General features: G+C 43.6%; 1 protein-coding gene across 1 annotated transcript in view; it reads right to left on the bottom strand.

Moving 5' to 3' along the window:
* Positions 1-1,892: 1,892 nt before the first annotated feature.
* The window catches only part of TMEM212 (transmembrane protein 212), a 46,346-nt gene continuing 21,972 nt past the window's right edge, over positions 1,893-26,266 (bottom strand). The window contains exons 2-4 of the mRNA XM_088452329.1: positions 11,330-11,389; positions 10,566-10,889; positions 1,893-2,168 (exon numbers count right to left, since the gene is read on the bottom strand). Of these exons, the coding sequence (XP_088308455.1) occupies positions 2,148-2,168; positions 10,566-10,889; positions 11,330-11,389 (405 nt within the window). The 3' untranslated portion in view covers positions 1,893-2,147. The remainder of the gene's footprint in view (positions 2,169-10,565; positions 10,890-11,329; positions 11,390-26,266) is intronic.

Here is a 26,266-nt window from a genome sequence, read left to right as displayed (position 1 = left end):
GGCACCCCCCCCGGGAGGGTTAGGGTTAGGCTAGGGGGAGGGAGGGTTAGGGTTAGGCACCCCCGGGCATAGGCAAACGCAGGGGGGTTTCCATATGCCTGGAAACCCCCCTCCCAAGCCCACGCCATGACCACAATATAAATAGTAATGTAATAGAATTTTACTAGTGCTGCATGTTCTTCACAGTATCACAAATTAAATAATTAGCACCACCTGTGGATATTTTAGCATGTATGAGTCAGTAATAAATAACCTGTGCACCATGTAGGAGATCTGGAAAACATTCACTGTTAGGGATATGCTGCTATAGAGCCCAATATGTACATATATGTCCAGGGCAGTGCTAGGTTCTTCTGCTGCTCCTCCAGACTCCCAGACTTGCTCCAATACTCTGGAATGGTGCCCACATCTAAAATAAAAAAACATTCAGCTCAGGCAGGATGGCCCTACTGCCGCATATAATGGCTTCTGTGATTTTTGGTCCTCTTTATGCTGGAATTACAGTATGACACACAATATACTTTGTATGATCATATTAAAGCTGGATAAGTGGTAACTATGCCCTCTTCATGGACTGGCCACACTCACTCTAAAATCAAGCATTTGGAAACCCCCCTCTAGAAATCCTGCGTTTGCCACTGCCGGGGGAGACTTAAGGTTAGGCACCCCCCCCGGAGGACTTAGGTTTAGGCGGCGGGGAAGGGGGGATCAGGGTTAGGCACTGGGGGAGGTTAGGGTTAGGCACCCCTAAGGGAGGGTTAGGGTTAGGGGGTAGAATTAGGTTAGACAATACTTACCTTAGGACGATCAGGATTTCCTCCTCTGCCGGCATGCCGCTGTCAGGATTCCAACCGCTGGGCATGGGTCCGGCGGTAAATCATACTGATTCCTGTGTGTCAGTGCATGGAGGAATTTTCAGAGGTGGGAGTATGTAGTTTTGTTTTAAAAGTTATTTACTTTAACCCATTTATATATTGCAAAAAACTTTACTACAAGGGTCGAGCGCCCATAACCTGACAGGCATATCTGTGATTGCTTCAACTGCTATATAATGTATGTAGCAAACACGCCTTTTCTGTACTGTTCCAACTCTTACGCCCCACCTTCCTTGCCGTTCCGCCTCTCCAAGTGTGAGAGAGCGCAAATCGTGGATGCACAAAAATCTTAATACGGAAGCGGTTGGAAATATAATGGCGACTGTGCTTTACAAATACTCCAAGTAAATGTGTATATTCCAAACCCGTCATAACTTCTTTAAGTACTGAGTGCTTCATGCATACAATAAAACATTGGCCCTCATTCAGAGCCACTCGCTAGCGGCAGTACGCTCGTTCCGAGCGATGTTCGCACATCTGTGCATGCGTACGGTTTTTAGTACGCATGCGCGAACCAGTCAGTGCGGCCGAAAATCATTTGTACGCAATATAGCGAGTGCCTGCTATTTTGAGTGACAGAATGAGGCGTATGTGGGTGGTAACAGGGGAAGGTGCTTGAAAACGGGGAGTGGAGATCCGATCGCAGGCGTGCTTAAAGGTCAAAACGGGCGTTTTATGGGTGTGCATAATTAATACAGCAGCGTCAATGACCACGTCACTGGGTTTTTTTTAGCTCAGAACTGCTCGCAAAATAGCGGTTGAAAAAACCAACCACAAGAATAGCGAGCAGTTCATATCCTGTTCGATGTACTCGATTAATCTAATAAATAGCGGACATGACGTATGGTGCGAGCGGCCAGGGGGCGTTTTTAAGAAATAAAAGAGCGTATGTTTTGCTCGCTCGATCAGACTTAGAGGTGTGAACAGACTGCAATGTGCGAACGGATCATTTGCATAGCCACCCCTTGTTTTTGAACGAACGAACGCAAATAGCGAACGGCTCTGAATGAGGGCCATTGTCATGTATATGCACATACATATTGTAAAATAACCAAAATCTGGTAATTCTAGTTTCTTTAGAGTTGTTAAGAAATATACTGATCATAATTCAGAAACACAGATAGATTAGGCTGATGGAAAAGATAAAAACACAGCTTCCACGTTCCACAACATAAATCCTTTGACAATGTAAATCTGCAGATTGTCTCTCCACTGGGAGATATAAGTGCACTATCCGTTTCAGCTGTCCAGGCTGGGAGTTACTTGTCACCATCACCTAATCATTTTTCTTGCCTAAAAACAAGACAGAATTTTAGTTAGTACTTTCCTGATGATCAAACATCTTACGCTACTGTATTCTGACACTTTTTCATGTATGATTCACTGTGAGAACAGAACTCCCGAAGCAATTGAGCTTGTGTTGGCCAAACTGCAGGAGGTGCACAAACAATGGGGTGCTGGGCAGATCCCTTACATTGAGCTCTTTCACTAAATACACCTAAGCAAACAAATTGGATTTATGAACATTATTGCATACAGAGTAGTGTTTTACACCACAGTTATTTCTGTAGCAGTGTTAGTGGCACCTACTGCTCTCTGCCATGTGAAACCTGCTCCTTCTGCAGTCTAAGGGGCTTATTTATTAAGCTTATTTTATTCCAACGGCCATGCCATGCAGAACGTGCAGGAGATATTGCAGATACAGTATGTCCTTGTAGTGACTTATGTAGTAGATCACAAGAGCTTTTCTTATAGTTCTCTGAGGACGGCGAGTTTTTTTAACAAGCTTAGATTTTCTATAGATGGCATACTTGTCTTATCTATGGGTGATGCAGCACCAGAGAGGGATCGTCTGATCCCTATTTGGGAGGTTACACAACGTCTCCTCATTTTCGCTGAGATTGTTCTCTGTGCATTTTCAAAGAAAAAGCCAGGTCAGATACTGGTAGCAATGTGATAGACTCCTTGCCGGGACAGCCTCTTATAAACAGTGCTGTCTTGGCAGGAGTTGCTTCATATGTAGCCCTGTTACTTCATCTATCATCTCTGCGAATAGCAGCAATAACACTTCAAAGTTAACACGCATCGGTGGCAAATTAATATATAGGCCCCTAGCTCTCAGTTGGTGGCTTATTGTGTGCCTCCATTCCCCTCCTCACATTATGATACTGCATGTGTCAAATATAGCACTTTACCAGCTACTAACATAATAATGCAAATGAACAGGTCACTCACTGCCTCCTATAAGATAAGTACTTTCATCTCCTGCTTTAGTAAAGATGACTAAGGGCTCTATTTATTAACATTATTTTTACTAAAATAAAGTGAAAAAGGGTGTTTTCACACCCTTTTCACATTATTTTAGTTTCACCTGTAGTTATTACAGGGCAATTGGAGTAGAATTAGTAAAATTCTACTCCAATCCCCAGTATCACTTATTTTTAGTAAAGCAGATCGCATTTCCCATAATTGTAATGGGAAATGTGATCTGTGTGCAAGTTACTAAAAATAAATTGTAAAAAAATACCGGGGGAAGCCCTGTGATAATAACGCCACCTGGAGGTGGCGTTATCCAGGGTCTCCCCCGGTTACCGGGCTCCCACTCTGCTCTAACGGGGAGAGCAGAGGCGGGAGCCGGTACCAGTAATCAGCTATGTGGTCTAAGTAGACCGCAAGCTGATTACTGTAAAAAAAAGAAAAAAAAATTAAACATTTTTTTTTTTCCTTACCTGAATCCAGGGACCGGTGATCGGGCCTCCGGTGATGGCTCCTCTCCGGTCAGCTGGTCTCCCACAGTGCACTGCTGCCCGGTCATCAGGTGATCGGGTCCCAGTGCAGTATGGGAGATCACCTGATCGGGAAGCCCGGAGAAGATCACCGGAGGCCAGGAGGTGCAGGTAAGTGTAATGAAGGGAGGGGGGGTCATGGGGGGGGTAGGGGGGGTCGCGGGGTCCGCGATTGCGGGGGGCGGGGCTTAGCGCCGGGGGGCGGGGCTTAGCGTCGGTGGGGGGGTAGTAGCGACGGTGGGTCGGCGCATGCGCAGGCTCTTAGTCACGGTATTATTTCCGAAAATACCGCGACTAGAGTGCGGATGGGATCCGCAGGGACAGAGCTTTATCGCAAGCTCTGTCCCTGCAAGGGATTTATAGTAAATCCCTGTGATATTGACTGAATTCGCAATGCAAATTCACTCGGTAATATCACACTACAATCCGCATTCAATATGCGGATTGTAGTAAATAGAGCCCTAAGGGTCTATTTACTAAGCAGTGTTAGGAGACAAAGTGAAATCAGATAAGGTGCCAGCCAATCAGCTCCAAACTGCCATCTCACAGGCTGTGTTTGGAAAATGACAGTTGGGAGCTGATTGGCTGGCACCTTATCACTTTCTTATCACTTTTCACTCTGTCTCCTAGCACTGCTTAGTAAATAGACCCCTAATTTCTGATTGTGTAATTAACAGGGTGCATAGGAACTAACAGAACTAAGAGATTAAGAGGTCTGTTCATTATGTTAATTATCAGGGTCCGAGTGAACCCTGATAATTAACATACTAATTCGCCGTGAACGCCGAAGCAATTCATCATTGCTTCGACGTGGAGACAGCTGATCCGAAAATCAGCTATCTGCCCGAAGCAGATTCACTGCTCTTTTCGTAACAGTGAAACTTATCATTGCAGAGTCGACTTGGCAGTGCTAGTGCGCCTGCATGAACTAGAGTTCAAGCAGGCGCATAAAGCCTCAACGTCTGGCGGAAGGAGTCGGACAGGGGTGAAGGGCCCAGATGTTAATTTTTACCTGCTTTTGTAGAAATTAAGTAATAATGAATAGACCCTTCAAACTGAGGGCCTGATTCAGACCCGCTCACGAGCGCTGAGCGCTCACAAGCGGGTCGATGGTGGCCCAGTGCACATGCGCACGACGGAGCCGGCTCCGTTGTGCGCATGCTCAAGACCCGGATAGCGACGGGCAAACTGTCGCTCCGGGTCTCGTACCAAAGGGGGTGTGCTGTCGATGTTGAGTGACAGCACGCCCCCTTTGGTGATGTCAGTGGGAGTGTTTTCGGCTCTGTTTGAGCCGAAAGCACTCCAGGGCTTGCGGCAACGAGACCCTACCACAAGGGTCTCGTCGCAAGTCCGATGGTCGCGATGGTCTTGACCATCGCGACCATCTTCCTGGCCGCTCGCTATAGCTGTGGGTGGTCACCCACAGCTATACGAGCGGCCAGAAGGCCTCTCTAAAGATCAAGAAGGACGGCCTGATTCAGAGCGAGCGCTCTGTCAGAGCGTCCGGCTCTGAATCAGGGCCTGAATACAATACGTTGTGCAGGTGCAAATTAAAAGAGCTTAAAGTATAACTTAAAATAATTTGTCCATTTTGATTTTAAAGGCATATTGAGTCAATTTCTGCATAAAGAATAATAGGCATATTTATCTATTTTAATTCAAATTGTAATATTTTATCGCCACTATTCGCAACAATTAGAATTTAAGGTGCGTACACACTGGGCGATATTACTGAGCGACTGCACGATTACGACATCGTAATCGTGCAATCGCTCAGTAATCGTGCACAAATCGTGCACTCTTATGTCAGAAACGACCAGCGATGCGCACTCCCGCTGGTCGTTTCCGACATTGTCCATCGCCTGAACATGCAGCACAATCTGCCGATAACGACAGATTGGCATGTTCAGGAACGATGGAGGGTGCCTACACTGAATGACTGATCGTTCAGTGCAGACACTACAGGGGATCAGGAACGACGGTACGATTATGATGTCGTAATCGTACTGTCTTTCCTGATCGCCTAGTGTGTACGCACCTTTAGTTGTGCCCAAACTTACTGAATACACATGCAGGGACTTTTGAAAGGAGCCCATCACTGTGATGTGTAAGATTGAATCGCGTCATCCACCCCAGACCACCCACTTCCACGCATTAAGTGGACGACGGGGGGAGGGTGGGAGGTATTTTTCGTGGGTGGTGGACGGACCAGGAGACTTGCCTTCTCTTGCGGGCAGCCGGGAGCACCACCCGATTTTTGGGAGCCTCCCGGCCATTCCAGGAGAGTCGGTAGGTATGTCTGATAGCCTAGCAGCCCCATAGAAACCTATAGGGGCTGCTTCTGCTGTGGGAAATGGAGAGACATAGACAGACATTGGAGATTTCTGCTGCAGTCCCTCCATGGTGCATCCTGGGGATCCTCATATTTGCGCAAATATTATTTAATAAATAGGCCCCTAATTCATACATCAGTCAACATTAGAACAGTGAAGCCAATTAAGCAGAAACCACCTGTAATCAACAATTCTTAGCAGGACCTGCATGTGTTCAGCATTTCTGAAAACAAAATCATTCTGTTCGCTCAAATAATACTTATGAATATGGAACATGTTCTGTAGTGTCTAGTGTGAATATACGAGGGCTGTTTGATTAGTAAGGAGACTGATTTTTTTATTCAGAATCAGATGACTCATCTGATGGATCTGAACTTTTTTCTTTTTTTAAAGCAGCATCCTTCACATTCAGTAAATTTTTTGCACCATTTCAACGAGTCAAAGACATGCACTTTTAAGGTGCGTACACATGTAACGATTTTTTGAATGATTTAACTATAACGACGTTGTTATCGTTCAATCGTTGAAAAATCGTTCAGTTTCTGAGTTATAACAATGAATGAAAATCGTTCAAGCGTGCTCCCGTTTGTAGTTTGTAGTTCATTTCAGACTGTCCAAAGTAACGATTTTCATTAAGGGAAGGAACATTTTTCGTTCATCGTTGTAAAAATCGTTCATTACACTTCAAAAAATCGCTCACTTTTCAAGGGAAAATCTGAAGAAAATCTGACAGAAAATCGTTGGTTACAAAATCGTTACGTGTGTATGCACCTTTAGTGTTGCAGCTGTGACATTTTTCACTTCATCTGTTGAGAACTTCTTTCCACGTGGTTGTTTTTTCAGGGGTTGCTCAGAAATCACAGGGCGCTAAATCCGGGCTATATGGAGGGTGTTCCACTGCTGTCCCATTAATTTCAGCCAGTGCTGCCAATGCAACAGCAGCAACATGTGGGCGGGTATTGTCTTGGAGCAAAAACCACTGTTTCTTCAGCAAATGTTGTCTTTTCTTCCACATGGCTCCATGCAAATGGGCTTTCAGGGCATTTGCATAGTAGTCACCATTGTCTGTCCACGGGAGAACCCAGTGTTGTAGGATCATACCGTGCGCATCAAAGGACAGGAGAAGCATCACTTTACACGCCAAAGGAATCACACAGAATTTTTGGGGTGGAGACGAATTTGTGTGTTTCCATACACTGGACTGTTGTTTGGATTCCAGATCATAATGACTAATCCACGATTCCTCACTCGTCACAAATGATGTCAGGAAATCGGGTATCCTCTAAGACATTCGAGTGATTCAACTCATCATCACATCTGCTTTTCTGTGAGATTTCTGGGTACCCACCTGGCACACACATGATGCATTTTCAGTTCCTATGTCACAATATGCTGAACTCGTTCGCATGATAAGCCAAGTGAAGCCAAAAGTTTACGTAAAGTTAACTTTCTGTCATTTTGCAACATCTAGCTTTGGAAATGTTTATATCTGTATCCACGGTGAATGGTCTCCCAGAACGCGCTTTGTCAGTCACTCACGTATTACCCTCTTTGAAGTGATTCCACCACCTAAATACCGCAGAACGGCTAATTGTTTATCCACCGTATGCTTGCCGTAACATTTCATGAGTTTCATTTCCGCTTTTTCCTAGTTTACCACAAAATTCAATCACACATCTCTGAGGTAATCTCAAAGACATGTCCTCCTCGTCTGCCATGACAAAATGTACAAAGATGTACCACTCGCTGTGACCAAACAAAGAATACTATGGCAGTCCAACCACAGGTTCAGACACATCTATGTATGAGCTTCACAATAACCAGCATAGCGTTACCACGTCTACCTATGGGACAGAAAAACAGACGCAGTCTCATTTTTTTCAATCAGCCCATGTAATAGTATAAATCACATTACTGGTGCACCATATTACTCCTACTTTAGAGTTTTGGCAACAATTAGAAATAGAATTTTAGTTTGATTTATTTATGTGCAATTTTGAGAATTTTATTTTTAAAATGATCTGTTTAAAATGTTATTAATTTAAGAGCACCTGGAGGCCTTTATAAATAGTTAAATACCAACTTCGGGGCCATAAGGTTTATAAAGATAAAAAGTGTAAAGTGTAATATACTGCGGAAATTTACATGTAATTGTACTTTATCATTTATTCATAGTTTTGTCTATATACATTATCTATCACCATCACTATATATGTGTTAGACAACATAAAACTCTGCAGCACCAGGCAGTCATAATAATAAATCACAGGAAATACAAATCACACATAAAAACAGAACAAAGTACATACAAGGTAGGTGACAAAAGGGCAGATGCAGAAACAGGATAGAGAGAGCCTTGCCATTTAGAGGTTACACTCTGGATGGAGAGGGCAATGCTGAGACAATGGGGGGTAAATTTATTAAAATGAGAGTATTTAGAAGTGGAGATGTTGCCCATAGCAACTAAATCAGATTTTACCTAACATTTAACTAGCACCTTCTAGACAATAATTATAATCTGATTGGTTGCTATGTGCAACATCTCCACTTCTATAAACTCACTTTAGTAAATTTACCCCTAGGAGCTAATGGGACACAGAATGGAAATGGGACAGTAGCTGGTAGGACATGGGTGTAGTAACAAGTGGTGGTAGTATTGGCTATAGTGATGATGAAGAGGTGTGTATAGTGAGGGGGCCATCTGAAAGATTGAAGGTTGGGGAAGACTTTTGGCAGATGAGCCTAGCCTCCATAAATGAGGGCAAGTAGCTTGTTGTGAGTTCTGAAGGTAATGGGAAGCCAGTGTAGGAATTTGCAGAGTGGCGCAGTGGATGTGGAACGGTGAGAGAGGAAGGTCAGTCAATTTGTTTTTGTGATGCTGCTTTTTAAATGATTGCCTCTGCTGCATACAGAATGCTAGAGTACTTATAGTTAAATGCTTAGACGAGTGTAGTGATAGTAGAGTAACTTGCAATGGACAGGCCCTTTAGCTAAATGTAGGGGCTTAGTGATGCTCAGAACTACTTACTGCACTTTAGTTGAACTTTAAAAACAAAACAGGACCCCACTAAGTGCAAGTACAACTGTCCTGCTGGGTATATTTACAGCTGCATGGGCTCCTCTTGCAGTAGATACACCTCTGATGACTGTACAAAGAAGGGCAACTAAGGACTGTACAAAGAAGGGCAACTAAAATGGTGCAAGGTCTACACCACAAAATGTACCAGGCAAGACTAAAAGATCTTAATATGTATAGTTTGGAGCAGAGAAGGGAAAGGGGGGACATGATAGAAACGTTCAAATATATAAAGGGTTTTAACAAGTTAAAGGAAGGAGACATTCTTCAAAGAAAGAAGTATTAGAACAAGAGGACATGTTCTGAGATTGGAGGGTGGTAGGTTCAGGGGAAATTTGAGAAAAATTACTTCACAGAAAGGGTAGTGGACAAGTGGAATAGGCTCCCATCAGAGGTGGTAGAGGCTAAGACAGTAGAGCAATTTAAACACGCATGGGATAGACATAAGGATATCTTTCAGAAGAAGTAAGGATCAATAAGGGTTCAGGTAATAATATGTTTAAAAATGGGCCAACTAGATGGGCCAAGTGGTTCTTATCTGCCGTCAAATTCTATGTTTCTATGTTTCTATGATGTGGCTCCAGTAAGTTTATACCCCAGTAATGTCAGCTTTGTTGTAGGATTTTTAACATGTGACTATAATCTTTCGTATTCAACAATATACTGTATATATAATGCTGTTAAATAATATATATATATATATAAAAAAATGTTAATACATTGTTAGAGCAATACAAAGCTATAATGATAGTTGTTATTTTTTTGTTATCTTTTTACTGAAATTGTAGTTCACAGATTTAATTAGATTCACTTACATTTTGGTTAACATACATATAAAACGGGTTGAGTATGGGTTCCCGGCGGTCAGGATGCCGCCATTCAGAATACCGACAGTGGTATCCGGACAGTCAGAATCCCGACACCCGCAAGCAAGTATAGTACCACTAATCCTAACCCCTACCCTAACCCTCCCTCCCCAGTGCCTAAACCTAACCTCCCACCCTAGCGCCTAAACCTAACCTCCCGCTCCCCGCACCCTAAACCTAACCCTCCCTAGCCGGTGCCTAAGCCTAACCTCCCCCCTAGTGCCTAAACCTAACCTCTCTGCACCCTAAACCTCACCTTCACCCCTTAGTGCCTAACCCTAACCCTCCCCCTAGTGCCAAACCCTAAAGCTAACTCTTCCCTAACCCCCGATACTTACCTTTGGGATGTCGGCAGTTGGGATACAGGAGCCGGGATCCCGATGCTGTCGGGATTCTGGCGCCGGTATTTAGACTGTCTGCATCCCGCACGCCCGAATCCTGGCTACATCCCATATAAATCAGCCTCATGGTAATTTATTATTAGCATAGCATACTTATGCAAACCATACCCTTTGAACAACAAAATAGGCATTATTTTAATATTGCCACGTCCTGTACCTAGTGTGTTTTATAATAGAAAAATAATGAATGGGTGCAAACATTTTCAACACCGTACCCCGCACACTTACATTTATTGTTCCTGATCGTATTAACCTGGTCGATAAGCGGATTACCAAAGCCAACGATGAGCAAAAAATGATAACACTTGACACCAAGTCGATGATTTGTAGAGCCAGATGATACCATTCATAGTAAAGGGGATTTTGGCACACATTCTGAAACTTGACATAAGGGTACGGATATTTGATGGCATAGCCAATGTAGTTGGTTGATGACATCCCGGCAAAAGAGTAGTAACAATATGGACCAATGATAATGGATGCAATGGCTACTGTAAGTTGAACCGGGGATCCGATGATACTTAGTAGACTCATGGTGTATAAGGATTCCCACTGCAAGAGATATTTATATTACAACAAGCCTTTGTACAGTCTAAGAGACACTGCATGTACATGTCTGTTAGTAAGCTGCTAGTGGACTACAGGCTACTAAGCCGGGTTTTCAAAATGGAAACCTAAGAAAGTGGGGATTTTTTTTCCTGACTTTGTACATGTGAAGATCATATTTAGAAGATCAACTACTAGATCTGAGCAAATATGAATTTATATTAGTGACATATTACTGGAAATATCAGTGGTCATAGTATTATTTCTGTGCTGTTCTATTGTACATTACCCAATCATGAAATAATATTTTGGTTATGATTACATGTTAATTTTATGGAACCAGAAATTAAACTGATGATTTTGAGGTTTGAATGAGACAATCAAAAATCCTCTATTATTTTTGTGTAGTAGAAAAAAAAAGTTAATAATATAATAATTGTATTTACCATTGATCTTTGTGTCCATTCCCGATGTGCTAAGAGAGCAAGAATCCCCACTGAAAAAGCCTGTGAAAAACAATGGTATTAGACATAGCAATATCATACCAGGAGGACTAAAATAAAGAAAAATGTGTTATAGAAGCAACATAACAACATAAATGTGATAAACAAAGAATTGATCACAAGATAACTGCATATATGCATACCAAATAGAAGATTATAAAGTGCTCCTTATATGAGTGTTTGATATCTATATTTGTGATATGTATCTAGAAGTAATATTTATTATACGTGTAAGTGAGCAGGTGAATGTGCATGTAGTTAATTCTGTTGTTTCTTAAGTATAAAAATAAATTACCGCTGACTTTATATGTTTGCAACTAAAAAATAAACAAATAGCTCCATGGTGTCTAATACATTAGAGACAGTGGACCTGATACGTAGGCCCGTATTCAATTATTTATTTATTTATTATTTATTACCAGTTATTATGTAGCGCACACATATTCCGCAGCGCTTTACAGAGAATATTTGGCCATTCACATCAGTCCCTGCCCCTGTAGAGCTTACAATATATGTTCCCTATCACAAGCTCAATGTGTGTTCCCGCTTTTCGCCCTATTCAGTTGTAAAACGGGAGAAAACGCATATGTGCGAATACAGCGAATAGCGAAACTAGTGAAAAGGGCCGTTTTTTGGAGGGAATCAGTCTGTACCCCATAACTGACCCCCTAACTGACCTGGGGATTGAATATAGAAGTGTTTCAATAGCCCTAATAAAAGTAATTGGGGCTCTTATATTGAGTCAAAGTGCTGTTATATGCATATTTCCGTAGGTGTGGAAAAATGATATAAAGCAATGTCTTTTGTGAAAAATAATTGCTGTTGTTAAATTGGGGGTACGTGTAAATGGGTACTAGTATATTTTAAAGTGAAGATACACCTGCTGCAGACTCCTGCAATCCTAAAAACACATGTCCCATCCAGAGAGCATCCCAAAATACCTATCCTAATACTTTAACCCCATTTTCAAACACTTTTTACATTTTCACCCCCAAAATGACATGTCTTTTTTGGGGTGAATTAAGATTTTTTTTGCCTAATTAGTCATTAGGGGGGGTGCCCAAAGGGTTTTGAACCAAGTCCCCACATTTTTCCTCAAAAATATGGATTTTGCACTGCTTTTCTCCTGCCTTTGTGTGGAGGAACTTTTTTGCCTGTTTTTGGCTATGGAGTTTTCGCACATGTGAAAACGTCATGGAATTGAATAGGACAATACTTCGGAAAGTGTCGAAAACCGATCATCGGCGAAAACTTTTTGCCTCTAGTTGAATACGGGCCTTAGTCGGTTTCAGCTATGTATACGGCTGCAAATAGTGAGTTATAGCAAACTACGCAAGTGCAGAAATGAATTTATGCATTTTTGCATATCTACAACTGATTCTAAGTTGGTCAGACATTGGCCATACACAAGAGATCAGCATTCTGGGAGTGTTGTGAGCATGTAGCCAGAGTTCCTTGCTATTCTGAGGTGCATGTACAGCGAATGGAAGCCTACTTCAGGCATCATACTTGCCGACTTTGCTGCCACCAGGTTGGCACATAGGGGGCACGGATGCCGGAAAGGTGTGTGGTGCAGGGAGCATGGCGCAGAGGGCATGGTGGCATGATTGTGCCTTGTTCTTTGCTGTACAGTGCAGAGAAAACAGGCATTGTATAGCAGGACTATGATGACGCAATTCAGCACGAATTGCAGTATCAGCCCACCGGACCACCCACTTGTGCTCTGCTCATGGTGGAGTGGGGGTGCCAGTTGGTGGAGGGGGGTGTGGGCAGCTAGAGGGGGGAGCAGGAGACTTGCCCACTTTTCTGGGTGGATGGGAGCGCCACCTGATTTTTGGGAGCCTCCTGGCTGTTCCGGGAGAGTAGGTAAGTATGCCCAGTATGGGGCAAGTGCTGAGACTAATCATGACGGTTGTGGCTGTGGACAGAAAAACAGTGGGCAGTGCAGCTTCCTGCTTAAAGCCCTACAGATAGTCACATTAGCCGTACGGATACTGGCATTAGCATGAGGTGGTATATCTGGCTTCTGCTTCTTCCCACAATTACAGACACTTTGTACCCAGCTCAGAATCAGGCCCAGTATGATCTTTGCTATAATCACAATTTTTTACTAGTGTAAGCAAAAATCTGATTGGTTGCTATGATATTTATTTACTTTATGGATTTACTCAAAATGCCCAGCACTTAGGGCCTCATTCAGAGGCGGTCGTAGGATGCAAGCGGTCGCTCAGAAACAGGGCGGCCGCTTGCATCCTGAACGGCCGCCTCCATGTCGGCCATTAGGCTGTGGGTTAACACCCACAGCTCTAACGACCGCTACTGTCAATTAGGCTGTGGGTTAACCCCCACAGCTCTAACGACCACTACTGTCAATCAACATCGACAGCTCGCTCCGTCTGCTTCGAGCCCGCTAACGACGGGTGATCCGTCGTTAGCGGGGGCTCGCGCATGCACACGACGGAGCAGTCTCCGTCGTGCGCATGCCCTGTGGACCAACATCGAGTCGGTTGCGAGCGCTCAGCGCTCGCGACCGACTCTGAATAAGGTCCTTAATGTCATTGTCTATTGTAGTATAGGCTCCATGCTTAAAGGTTCCATATGAAAAACATTGGGTCAAGGCTTTCATATCTGTAGCCTGCGCAGTCCAGCTTTGCAGACCAACAGCTTGACTTGGCCAACTCAGGAGAGAAGAGCTATACCATATTATAATGTATACTAGGGGGTAAATTTAGTCTAAAATAAAGATTTGTGTCTGATCAAGTTTTGCTGATTAGAAACTCAATTTGTATCACTGAAAATTGGGTGATTTTAGGCTTCTGAAACACTTAAGTTTACCTAGACTATTCTTTTGCTGGGATTGTGTTTTCCGATGGTGTATCACAGTGGTCATGGAACAGGGTAAATTACCCCACATGGGATAAAAATTAAATTCCTGGGGTAATGGATGGACAGCCGGGCATGCATATGAATCATTCTATAATATAGAATGATTCATATGCATGCTCGGCTGTGCCGCAGGGAGGCTCTAAGCCGGATGCCCACTGAGATGTTATTACCAGCGGGCGCCCGGCTCCTTCCCTGCAGCGCCGCGTTAGCTTGACGCTGGAGTTCTCTTCTTAACTCCAGCTTCTGCCTCTCTCCATGCGCACTATGGGAGAGACATCATGATGTCTCTCCCATAGTTCTGAGGAGCAGCCGGGCGGACAGAATGGCGGCGGATGCAGGAGCAGGGATTAAGTTAAGTGGTTGTTTTGGTTTTTTGTACAAGCGGCACTACAGGGGCATTATATGGGGCACTTCTACAGGGGCACTATATGGGGGCACTACTACAGGGGCATTATATGGAGGCACTACTACAGGGGCACTATATGGGGGCACTACTACAGGGACATAACTATGGGGGCACTACTACAGGGGCATAATATGGGGGCACTACTATATGATTTCCTTCCTTTCAAATCAAGGGGGTAACGTCGGCGTATCTAATTATATTTTGGGGTAAAAGGTAAAAAAGTTCCCTGACCCCTGGTGTATCAGATCGAGATTACTCACCCAAGTTTGCAGCGTTTGACAGCAGCCAAACACTCCCGAACAAGCAGCCTGCACATATCAGTGAGATATGTGAAGGCTGCTTGTGTGTTATACCTAGGAAAAAAGGGTTAATTTAAAAAACAAAATGACATAGAGCCCCCCCCCCCCAAAGAAGCATAACCAGCCCTGGGCGTCTCAGCCAGTCCTGGTTCCTAAAAATATGGGGAAAAAATTTGAAGGGTTCATCCCCAATAAAGGGGTCCTCCCTCTCACCAAGCACCTCAGGCTTAAGCTGAAGCTCGGGGCTCTTTCCCGCACCCCTGGGCGGTGAGTGCAGCGGTAATAGTGGTGAAAATAGAGTAAAACTTGTTTTTTACAGTTGAACTACAGGTGGCAGCGTGCCTGCCCTTTGGCACTTCTGGAACTACAAGTGTCAGCAGGCGGCCGGCACCTGTACTCCCACTGTAAAAAAAAATTGTTAAAATACCACAAGACACACACCGTAGATTGTAAAATGTTATTATACACCTACCTACCACACTCACAACTCACACATACTTACCTGCTACCAGGTGTTCAGTCCTCTTCTCCATGTAGAATTCCAAAATCCTATACACACCTACCTCCTGCCGTAGATTCTATCCTCTTCTCCAGTAGCATCCAATGGGTCTTGGCAAAACAATAAAACAAGTGACCCATTCTAGCTCGGACAAGTATAGGTATATGTATTATCACATATACCTATACAACGCGGAATGACAGAAGACGCTACTCTTCTGAAATTCTTACGGCCGGCCAGCCAATCAGAGGCCGCTCTACATGTAGCGGCCGCTGATTGGCTGTGACCCATGTGCTGTAGAGTGACAGGCAAGTATAGGATTTTTTTATACAGGTAACCCATTGGATTTCTACATTGAGAAGAGGACCGAAGCTACGCTAGGAGGTAGGTGAGTATAGGATTTTTTTTTAACAGGAAACCCAATGGAATTCTACATGGAGAAGGGGACAGAACAGCTGGCAGTAGGTAAGTATGTGTGAGTGTGGTAGGTCTGTGCAATAAAATTGTACAATCTATGGTATGTGTGTCTTGTGGTTTTTAAACTATTTTTTTTTTACAGCGGGGGTACAGGTGCCGGCCGCCTACTGGACTTGTAGTTCCAAAGGGCAGGCACACCGGCACCTGTAGTCCACAGCAAAAAACAATAGTTTATATTATTATTTCAACACTATTACTCCTGCACCCACCGGTCCAGGGGTGCGGGGAAGAGCCCCAGGCTTCAGCTTAAGCCTGGAATGCTCGAGAGAGAGGGGGACCCCTTTATTGAGGGGTGACCACCACCTCCCCTGAGATCCCTGGCTTGGGCTGTCCGGCTTGGGGTGATAATGCTTTGGCCGGCGTGACCCGGTGAAAGGGTCCCCTGCCTGTTGCATTCCACCCCAGCTGGATTTGAGCCCAGTGCTGATTTTAAAAATAGGGGGTTACCTACACAATTTTTTCCCCCTATTTTTAAAACCAGGACACACTCAGCAGCTCAGTGCTGGTTCCTAAAATATGGGGGAACCCCTGTATTTTAAGGGACCAGGACTGGCTGAGTAGCCCGTGGCTGGTTATGCTTTTTGTGGTGGGACCATACGTAATTTTTTTATATATTAACCCTTTTGGTAGTGCTTAGAGGCAGAAACATACACAAATCCACTGATCTGTGTATGTTTCAGCCAAACTCGCAGCTCAGGAGGTGGTCTATTTAAAACTTCTATTTAGGTCCGAGTTTGCTACAATTACAGCCGTGATTGTAATCACGATTCTTGATAAATTCCCGACTTGTATCTTTTTCAGTGAAAGTACTTTCGAGTTTGGCCGATGGTACATTTAATTGTGTTTGCAATCTCACACGAGTTTTTCAGTGTAAATAAAGAAATCTCTCCCAAGTTTGTCTTTAGTAAATTTGCGAGTTTGTGAAAATGGCAAAATTCACCCGAGATTGCAATCTCGACCAAACACGAATCTAAGTAAATTTACCCCTAAGTGTTTACACAGCATGTGTGTATATTCTATTTATATAATTGTTATTAACATAGATATATTTTGGGATTAAATATTTCATACAAATGAACTGCATTACATATAATTTATATAAAAATTTACTTTTAACTTAAATTAATAAAATATATATTTTTTCTATTTGGTAAACCTTAAATAGCTTCAAATTGGGCAAAGCGTGGCAGAGATATGAGTGAGCACAAATTTATGGCATACCCACAACAGTTGCCCCATCTGATGCCACCTGCAGTAACGTTTTTACATATTTGTATGTTGTCAGCTGTTCCATTCCTGTAAAACTCGGTACACATACACACTATAAGATATATTGTACATTTTATATAGTTCCAACGCAGATCTATAGTACGGATCCTATAGTCAGGACACACCTCTGATGAAATCGCCAGGTGCGAAGAAACGCATTAAGAGTCCTACTACACCCACTGCTTTTGGCCTTAATGACTTAACTACGAAGTAGCACTATAGGACTGCAGTCCTTCACTTCACTGAGCACTCCACAGCTCTCCACATCCATTACCCCCGCTGGTTCCTGTTTGCATGAGCCTTCAGCCGAATAGAGACGCCTGGAATAAAAGGATTTCCCAAACACACATGGGACATACATACCTGCAGCGGTCACAACCGGCCGGTGTGGTCCGCTTGCAGACGTGGCAAGGAAAGACACCACACAGCCAGGCTGACTCTCGCTCACACACCCGCTCCTAAACACATAGGTGACGGCATCAAGGAGAGTATCTCTCGACTTAACTGGCAGATGAGTGTTTACTGTGGTCATATGGAAGCTTATGCTGAACGATTTGTTTAAACAATTGATATTATCCAACTGTCATTTTTCAGCCGTGGAGGGGTTGTGTCCCTATCTCTCTGCTTTCAAATAATAGGAGGTCAGAGACATTTACTAATTAGAGATTTTCGTGACTGATCTCAACTATCGATCTCCAGGGGAGAGCTATCTCAAATAATCATTGAACTGTAACAAAAAGAAAAGTTATTATAGTAACAGTAAGTACCATACTTTGATGCTAATTTGTCCTCACTAAGGTTCTTCTTTTTTCATTGTGGTTTTTCTATTCATGAAATGGTTTATATTTATATTCGGTACGATTGATCTTATTAATTAATTTTTTTATGTTTTTTTGTCTTTGGTCATAATTGATTGTTATTTATTGTCTGCTTTTTATTAAGTTTATATTTCTTATATTATATTATATTATATATAATATATATATATATATATATACATACATTTTTTTCTTATGGTCTCATATTCTTTTAACTTAACACGGTAACATCTGTAGATCCAATAAACTAGAACTAGGCTAATAGTATATACTATTTTTGGATCCTATAGTCATACTTGCCTACTTTGCTGGAAGTTGCGGGAGGCTCCCGATTTTTCAGGTACCCCCCTGCACCACCAAAAGTGTAGGCAGATCTCTTGCATCCCGCCCCCATCCTAATGAAGTGGGCAGGATGGGGAGATTTTACAGGGAATTCACGGGTCCGTAGGGAGGGGGCGGGGCTAAAATTATGTGAATTGCGTAATTTAGCTCTGCCCCCTCCTCGCGGACCTACAAATCGCGGCCCTTTCTTGTGATGGGGCAAGGCCTAATGACATCTACAGACCGGACCCATTCCCCCCCGAAGATGTCAACAGAATCTCCTCTCTGGGCTTCTCCCGGGGAGGAGTTCTGTAAAGTTGGCAAGTATGTCCTATAGGAGTGGTGTATGACACCCTCTGCTGCATTTGCACAATAGCAAGGACGTAATGGCAAAGCTCCCTGCGTGCAGCTTTGCAATTGCGATCCTTGCTGAATCACTCCCATTGTTTACAAAATTTTAGAAATTGTGCTGTACATTTGGCATTGGCGTCACTGGGGGGGTGATGTATACAAGCACTCAGTAATAAATCTGTATACATGTGCAGTATATAAATCTTATATTTACAGTCTATGCAGAAATGTAAAGAATGTACTGATTTACTGTCTAGTGCTGAAAGTCTTTCACATCAATCCACCCCAGGTTATCACACAGGGCAAGTCAGCCTGTGGCTGTCCAGCAGCTTCTAAACTGTAACTGTGCCTGATGCTGCCTGGGCATAGCTGGCCTATCATCACCTATGCACATTATGTTAAGATGGATACAAGAATAAGCCCACAATACATGTGCATTACATTACATGGCCTTACAGTGCAATGACTAATAAAGTGGCAGGAAACATGTAAAATGAAAATAGGACAAGAGATGCAAATATATATATATTTTTTTTAAAGTACATCATACAGTAACAAACATATCAGTTGCCTTCCACTTTTTATAGCTGCCTAGGAAACAAGCTTTATTCATGTGAATTTATTGCTAATTTCACTGTAATCCTGTGAAGAGATAGCAGAGCAATATTACTAGAATATTAGCATTATATGGAGGTATTTAGATGCACTCAGCCAATTAGATTGGTTGTCATTATCATCAACTTGCACCAAATGTCAAACACCCAGAAGTGATCCACCCCCCAATGTATACATATGCATTTGTTTGGTGCTCAGCATAGGACACTTTTTGCGTGAACACGGCTATATGGTATTTTGGACAGATCCCCTCACAAACCAGGTCCTGGCCTCCGCTCCTTCGCGCAAGTGAGAAATGTGCTTTGATTAGCAAGGCTAAAATATCGTACAATGGGCCTGATTCAGACCCGCTCGTGAGCGCATGGCGCTCTCAAGCGGGTCGATGGTGGGGTGCCGCGTGCATGCGCAAGCCCCGGAGTGAGAGAGAAACTCTGTGCTCTGGGACTCACTACAAAATGTTGATGTTGATGTTGATCGACAGCTTACCCCGTTTTGTAGGCAGGGCGGGAGGGGGTGGCTACACAAACGGAGGCATTCCCGAAGGAACAACTGCCATTTGTGGGAGGGACCACTGACATCACCAGTGATGTCAGTGGAGAACTTCCTGCTCTGTTAGAGCAGGAAGCTCTCTGGGGCTTGCGACAGACAAGACCCTACCACAAGGGTCTCGTTGCAAGCTCCGATGGTCCCGATCATCACCTGGCTGCCTGCAAAAGCTGTGGGTGGTCACCCACAGCTTAGCGAGTAGCCAGGGGGCCGCAACAACAAAAAAAGCCCTGATTCAGAGAGAGCACTCTTAAAGAGCGTCCGGCTCTGAATTGGGCCCTATGATTTAGTGTGAAAAGCCATGTTTTGCTGTTAAAATAAACTTAAAAATGCTTTTATGTCCAATTGTACATGCCCCGTAAAACACAAGCACAGCTGTTAGTTGTATTAACAATGAAGGTAATAGGCCAGAAGTTTGCTAATAAACCGAGCAGGATTAGATCACTATTAGTCTCATGACCTAAATATCTATATTTATATACAGACAAAACCAATAGCAGCACACAATTTTAACCCCAATGAATTTGAGAAAGAAGACATCACTGAGTGGGTAAACAGGTTACAAGGTGCTGAGCTGCCATCACCAATGTCATTATCATAAATTATTTATTCGGCTCCATTGATTCTGTAGCATCGGATAATCATCATATGACATACACAAATACAAAATGAAAATATAACAAATGTAAGAATATAATGTATCATAGTAGCACATACTGTACATGACTAATATAATGCATTATAGCAAAGTGAGGTACAATTAAGAATGGGTAATGTGCGAGCGATTACAACTAGCACAGAAACAGCTATAATTCTATTCCATCTATGAATAAACAGCATCAAATTAGCCTAACATATGTCAGGGACACACAAGATAGACTGAGTGTGGACACTGGACAGACCTGAGATGGGATGCAATTAGCATCCTGGAGGTCGGGATGCTGGCGCTCAGAATGCCGTCACTGGAATTCCGACACCAGTCAGAATTCCGGCACCAGCATCCTGACCGCTGTCATTCCGACTGTAAGTATTGGGTTTAGGGGTAGGCACTAGGGGGAGGGTGGATCAGTGGAGAAAGAGTGTAGAGAGAGTATGATCAGTCTCACTGCAGCATTTAGGATAGATTGAAGGCAAAGTCAGGGAAATTCGTTTTTGATTATTTCCTGAGTGAGGAAGCAGTGCATTTTGGCAATGTTGTGGATTAGGAGGCCTCGGTATGGTGAGAGGGAGTGGATGTGAGAGGTGAAGCTGAGGGTGGAGATCAGGATGACACAAAACAAGAGGGCATGGGAAACAGGGGAGAGCATGATGTAGTCAATCGCGAGGGAGATGTGTAGTGGGGTAGTAACATTAGCAGGTTTGTTACGGAAGAATTGGCCAAGAAGAAGTTGGATAAACAGTATAGGGGAGAGGTCAGGGGAGGTAGATCTGTGTGTCATCAGCGTAGAGGTTAGATAGAAAAGAGCAGTGGGCCTAGAATAGAGCTATCAGAGACCCAGAGATAGAGTCAGATAAATTGAAAGAGTACCATGAGAGATGGGAGATGAACCAGAACAGGACAAAGTAACAGAGGCCAAGGGGTAAATTTACTAAGACTCGAGTTTGGGTGAGTTTGCAATCTCACATGAGTTTAGGCATGTTTTTCATCTCGCAAATTTACTAAAGACAAACTTGAGTGAGTTTGGAAGTGAGTTCTCTCTTTTCACTGTTAAAACTCATGTGAGATTGCAAACTCGAAAAACTCACCATCGACCAAATTAGGAAGTACTTTACATGAAAAAGATGCAACTCCCAAATTTATTAAGAATCGAGTTTCCAATCTCATGTGAGATTGAAGCAAACTCCTAGCTGGCCTCCCAGTCTCTCACCTCTGTCCACTACAATCGGTTCTCAATGCTGCTGCTCGGCTCATCTTCCTCTCCAGACGTTCTCCATCTGCTTCCCCTCTCCTTCAAGCCCTACACTGGCTCCCCTTCCCCTTAAGATGCCAATTCAAGGTTCTTACACTCGCCTACAAAGCCCTCACCAAATCCTCTCCCGCATACATTTCTGACCTTCTCTCCCTTCACACTCCCGCCCATCCACTTCACTCAACAAATGCATGCCGCCTCTCTTGCCAACTGATTACTTCCTCCCACTCCATGATTTTGCCCATGCTGCTCCCTACCTTTGGAATGCTCTCCCTCTCCCCATCAGACTCTCCACCTCTCTATAAATCTTCAAATGGGCTCTCAAGACCCACTACTTCATCAAGGCCTTCCAGCACTCATCCTAACCCACCTCATGCTCTTTCCTCCCTATCTTCACTTTCTGTGTCACACCTGTCTGTCTGCTCCTCCCCTTTAGAATGTAAGCTCTCATCAGCAGGGACCTCTTCCCTCATCTGCTCCTCTTTACATTTTCTTCTACTCTTTACTCCCCATTAGGGCACCTAACATGTGACTGCCAACTCCCGGCTGCTTATTGTGAATGCTTTAATTGCTATTGCAGCAATGTATATAAATCATGTCCTTGTCCTGCACTGTAATGTACTGTAAGTTACTTGTTTCTTGTTCACCTATTAGTTCTATGTACTATGTAAGGCACTGCGGAACACTTGTGGCACCATATAAATAAAGGATGATAATAATAATAATAATAATAATAATAATAATAATAACTCAATGAGAAATTGAAGTTTCAAATAGACCACCTCCTGAGCTGCGAGTTTGGCAGAAACATACACAGATCAGTGTGATTTGTGTATGTTTCTGCCTGTATACCTAATATAAAGTGTTTTATTTGAAAAAAAAAATGACGTAGGGTCCCCTCCCCAAAAGCCTAACTAACCCCGGACTTGCCAGCCAGTCCTGGTTCCTAAAATTATGGGGAACAAAATGAGTAGGGTTCCACCGTAACTTAGGTATCAGCACCAGGCTGCAGGGCCAGTCCTGGTTTTAATTATAGGGGGAAAAAATGCGTAGAGGTCCCCCTATGCTTAAAACCAGCACCGGACCCAAAATGACCGGGGTGTAATGCCACAGCCCGGAGACCCTATTACCGGGTCTCCAGGGCCAAAGCATTCTCAACCCAAGTCACTCAGGCCAAGCCAGGGATCTCAGGGGAGGTGGGGAACCCCCAAAAATGGGGTCCCTCCTCTCCTGAAACCCTAGGCTACTAAGGGTGCAAATATATGAATAAGTGCCGGGCCATCGTGAAGGCTCCTCTATACTGGCATCCTTGACGATGGCCTGGTGCTTATTCATATATTTTCAAATGTATGTAACTAATACCTCTGAATCTCTATTATCATGTAGGATATAAGTATTTTTTCTTGATATTGCTGCAGTGAGCTGGAGGGAATCTTTTTTTTCTGTGGTTCAGTGTAAACCCCGCCCTTTACAAGCACCTGTGCAAAGTCATTAAGCTGATATGAGTGACCACCATACTTTTTGTTTGCAGTCTTGAGAGGCACGAAGGGAGCCAGTATTGGGAGGATGTGCTGGTCCTTATAGTGCCATGTGGAGGTTTCTGGGGTACATCCAAGATGAGTCAGCTCTCAGCTTATACAATTTGTAATTATATGACCCAGAGTGGGTGCTACTATTATGTAGCAATAATTATTTTGGGGTGAACGTTTGGGAGTGGGGCCCCCGGAGTTGTTCTGGCTGGACCTTTTTCAGGGCATCACTACTTAATTCACATATATATTTTTTATCACTTCTCTAATTGTTTGTTTATTATTTATGTCATTTTTATTCTTTCTCATTTCATTAACACTTATTGATTTATCTTTACACATCTATTCTTCACACTTCACTATCACCTTTTTTCCCCTTTTCATGTGATGCCCTGGGGATGGTCCTCAGCTGGAATTTTTTTGGGTACCTTGCTTCTCGGACGTGAACCCCTTAATGTTTGGACGCCAGTATAGAGGAGCCTTGATGATGGCCTGGTGCTTATTCATATATTTGCAAATGTATGTAACTATGTAACTAATACCTCTGAATCTCTATTATCATGTAGGATTTAAGTATTTTTTGTTGATATTTTGCAGTGAGCTGGAGGGCATCTTTCTTTTTTTGTTTCTGCGGAGCATTATGTATTGGACAGTTTCTGTATATAACCCATATAAAAGAAAAGCCTAACTATCTTCAACCAACTTTTGGAGCTCATTCAGACCCGCTCGCTAAGATGCATACTCTCGCTGCTGCCGATGGTATGCAGTGTGTATGCATTGTGCGCATGCGCATACCTTAGCGAGAGTTCACAATGCATTTGCTGGCTGCACATAGACAGCCCAGCAGAGTGAGTGACAGGGGAAGCTGTTTGTAGGGGGTAACGGGCTGGCCATTAAAAACGGGGAGGTGCAAATGCAGGTGTGCTTTAGCATCTCAACGGCGTTTTAGAGGTGTGCATCATTAAAAGACAGCATCATTGTACACGTCACCTGGCTTGTTTTTACACTGAAGTGCTTGCAGTGCTTGGTCAACCTCAAGCGCTGCGATAGCATCTGATGTTACCTGATGTACCGATGGTTGCATACACTTCCTGGACATGACGTTCACAAGTGGGAGTCTTAAAACAGGCTGGTGGGTGTCTGCATACACTATGTGATCGCTCACTAAGAAACACTTGACGTGCTAATGCATTGCTGTGCGGTAGCACTGCCTACGTAATTTGCATACACATCGTGTGAGCGATCGCATTTAGCAAGCGGCTCTGAATCAGACCCTTTATTCACAGTGCTACATGTAGATATTGGAGACTATATTATCCACATTGTAAAAGGCAGGGCCGGCTCCAGGGTTCTGAGCACCCTGTCCCGGCTCTTAAGAGAGTGCCCTAACCTCGCGTGCGGGGGCGTGGCCTAATTACCATAGGCCATGCCCTCTGTGTGACGTTATTTGGAGGCGTGCCCACATGGCATGCCTCCAAGTAATGTCAGGCTGGGGGTAAGGCCGAGCACTCCGTCACTGGCTGGGCATCCCCCAGCCCTCTCCCGTCAGTGAATGCATGCGGCATCCATTCACTCTCTGGAGGTCCGGCACCAACGCACAGCTGCGGCGGTGGGGGTCCCCAGCCTCCCGATTTGACCACCCGTGGGCCGAAGCGGGTGGAACAGCGGGACACTGAAATCAGGATGCTGGGGAGGGGTGCCGCCATCTACGGGTGGCGCCCCTGTGCGACCACACTGGTCGAACACTCCTAGAGCCGGCCCTGGTAAAAGGCCAAAAAGAAGAACACACTGCAAAAAGTGAAGCGTGGAACAGTTCTGGTCACCAAGAAGAGGAGTTACAAATATTTATTTTATTTATTCATTCATTTTAAGCAGTGCTACCAAATTGGAGGGCAGTCCTAGCTAAGCACAAACTGGATTTTTTTTAGGCACTGTGATAAATTTGGGAACACTTTGGAAGTTTTTATTCTTTTAATCTTTTTTGCACTATTCATTGTAGACATGTGCAGGTTTGGTTTCCTGGAAACCAAACACACCCAAACTTTGGGGATCTGAGTAATTCAGAGTCCCGGCTCGGATCTTCCCACTAAGTTCATATTCCAAAACGAGGCAAAACATCATCTTCCCGGCATCGGTTCTTGAGTAGGTGTCTGTAAAGTGTGACTGCAGGCATCATTGTCATTTGTCACTGTATGTGTGTTTGTCACACTCACTGCACAAACCTCTTTGTTTTGAGGGCTTTTTTCCAGTTATTTGTAACTGTATATATAAAAAACTGCAGTTTTTTCTAATTGAATTTAACAATTATATTGTGTATTTCAAGAAGTGAAGTGTTCAGTTCAGACGAGTGACACAGCGTATATTACTGTTCTGTATGCAGTGGTGTCCCATCTTTAACCTGCACCCAAAAGCAATTGGCACAAAGATCTATTCCTCCACATGCGTGCAAACAATTGTCAGTGTTTGTTTTGTGTAAAAAGTAAAGCCATTAGTGCAAAACAATTTGCAAAGTGTGTTATCCTGCCAGTGTAAGCGACAGTGTGTGCGGTGGTGTCCCACCCTTAATCTGCACCCCAAAACAATTCTCACAAGGACCTATTCCTAAAGTGTGTGTAAACAATTGTCATTGTGCACCCCAAAACAAGTCTCAAGTGTATAAAAATTATTTCTTGGCTGGTGTCAATAATAACTGTAGTTATAGATATGATCCGTACACGTGTGTGTGTGTGTGTATGTGTATGAAAGCTGTTGGCACAATAAAAGAGTGTGGGGCCTATTCATCATTACTAAAATATCCTTGGAGGTACAGTAATTAGGTTTAGAACTCACATGGAGTTTTACCTAATTACTAGAGGATTCATCATTCCTCCTCTCCATAACTATCTATTCCGATAAGCTGTCATTTTTGCGATGACAGCTCTTCAGAAAATAGATACTTTTCCCTGCACTGCTTA

Source organism: Taudactylus pleione, unplaced genomic scaffold (genome assembly GCF_031769625.1).
Source record: "Taudactylus pleione unplaced genomic scaffold, aTauple2 ptg000037l, whole genome shotgun sequence".
Lineage (NCBI taxonomy): Eukaryota > Metazoa > Chordata > Amphibia > Anura > Myobatrachidae > Taudactylus > Taudactylus pleione.
This window is presented reverse-complemented; position numbering and strand designations above follow the sequence as displayed.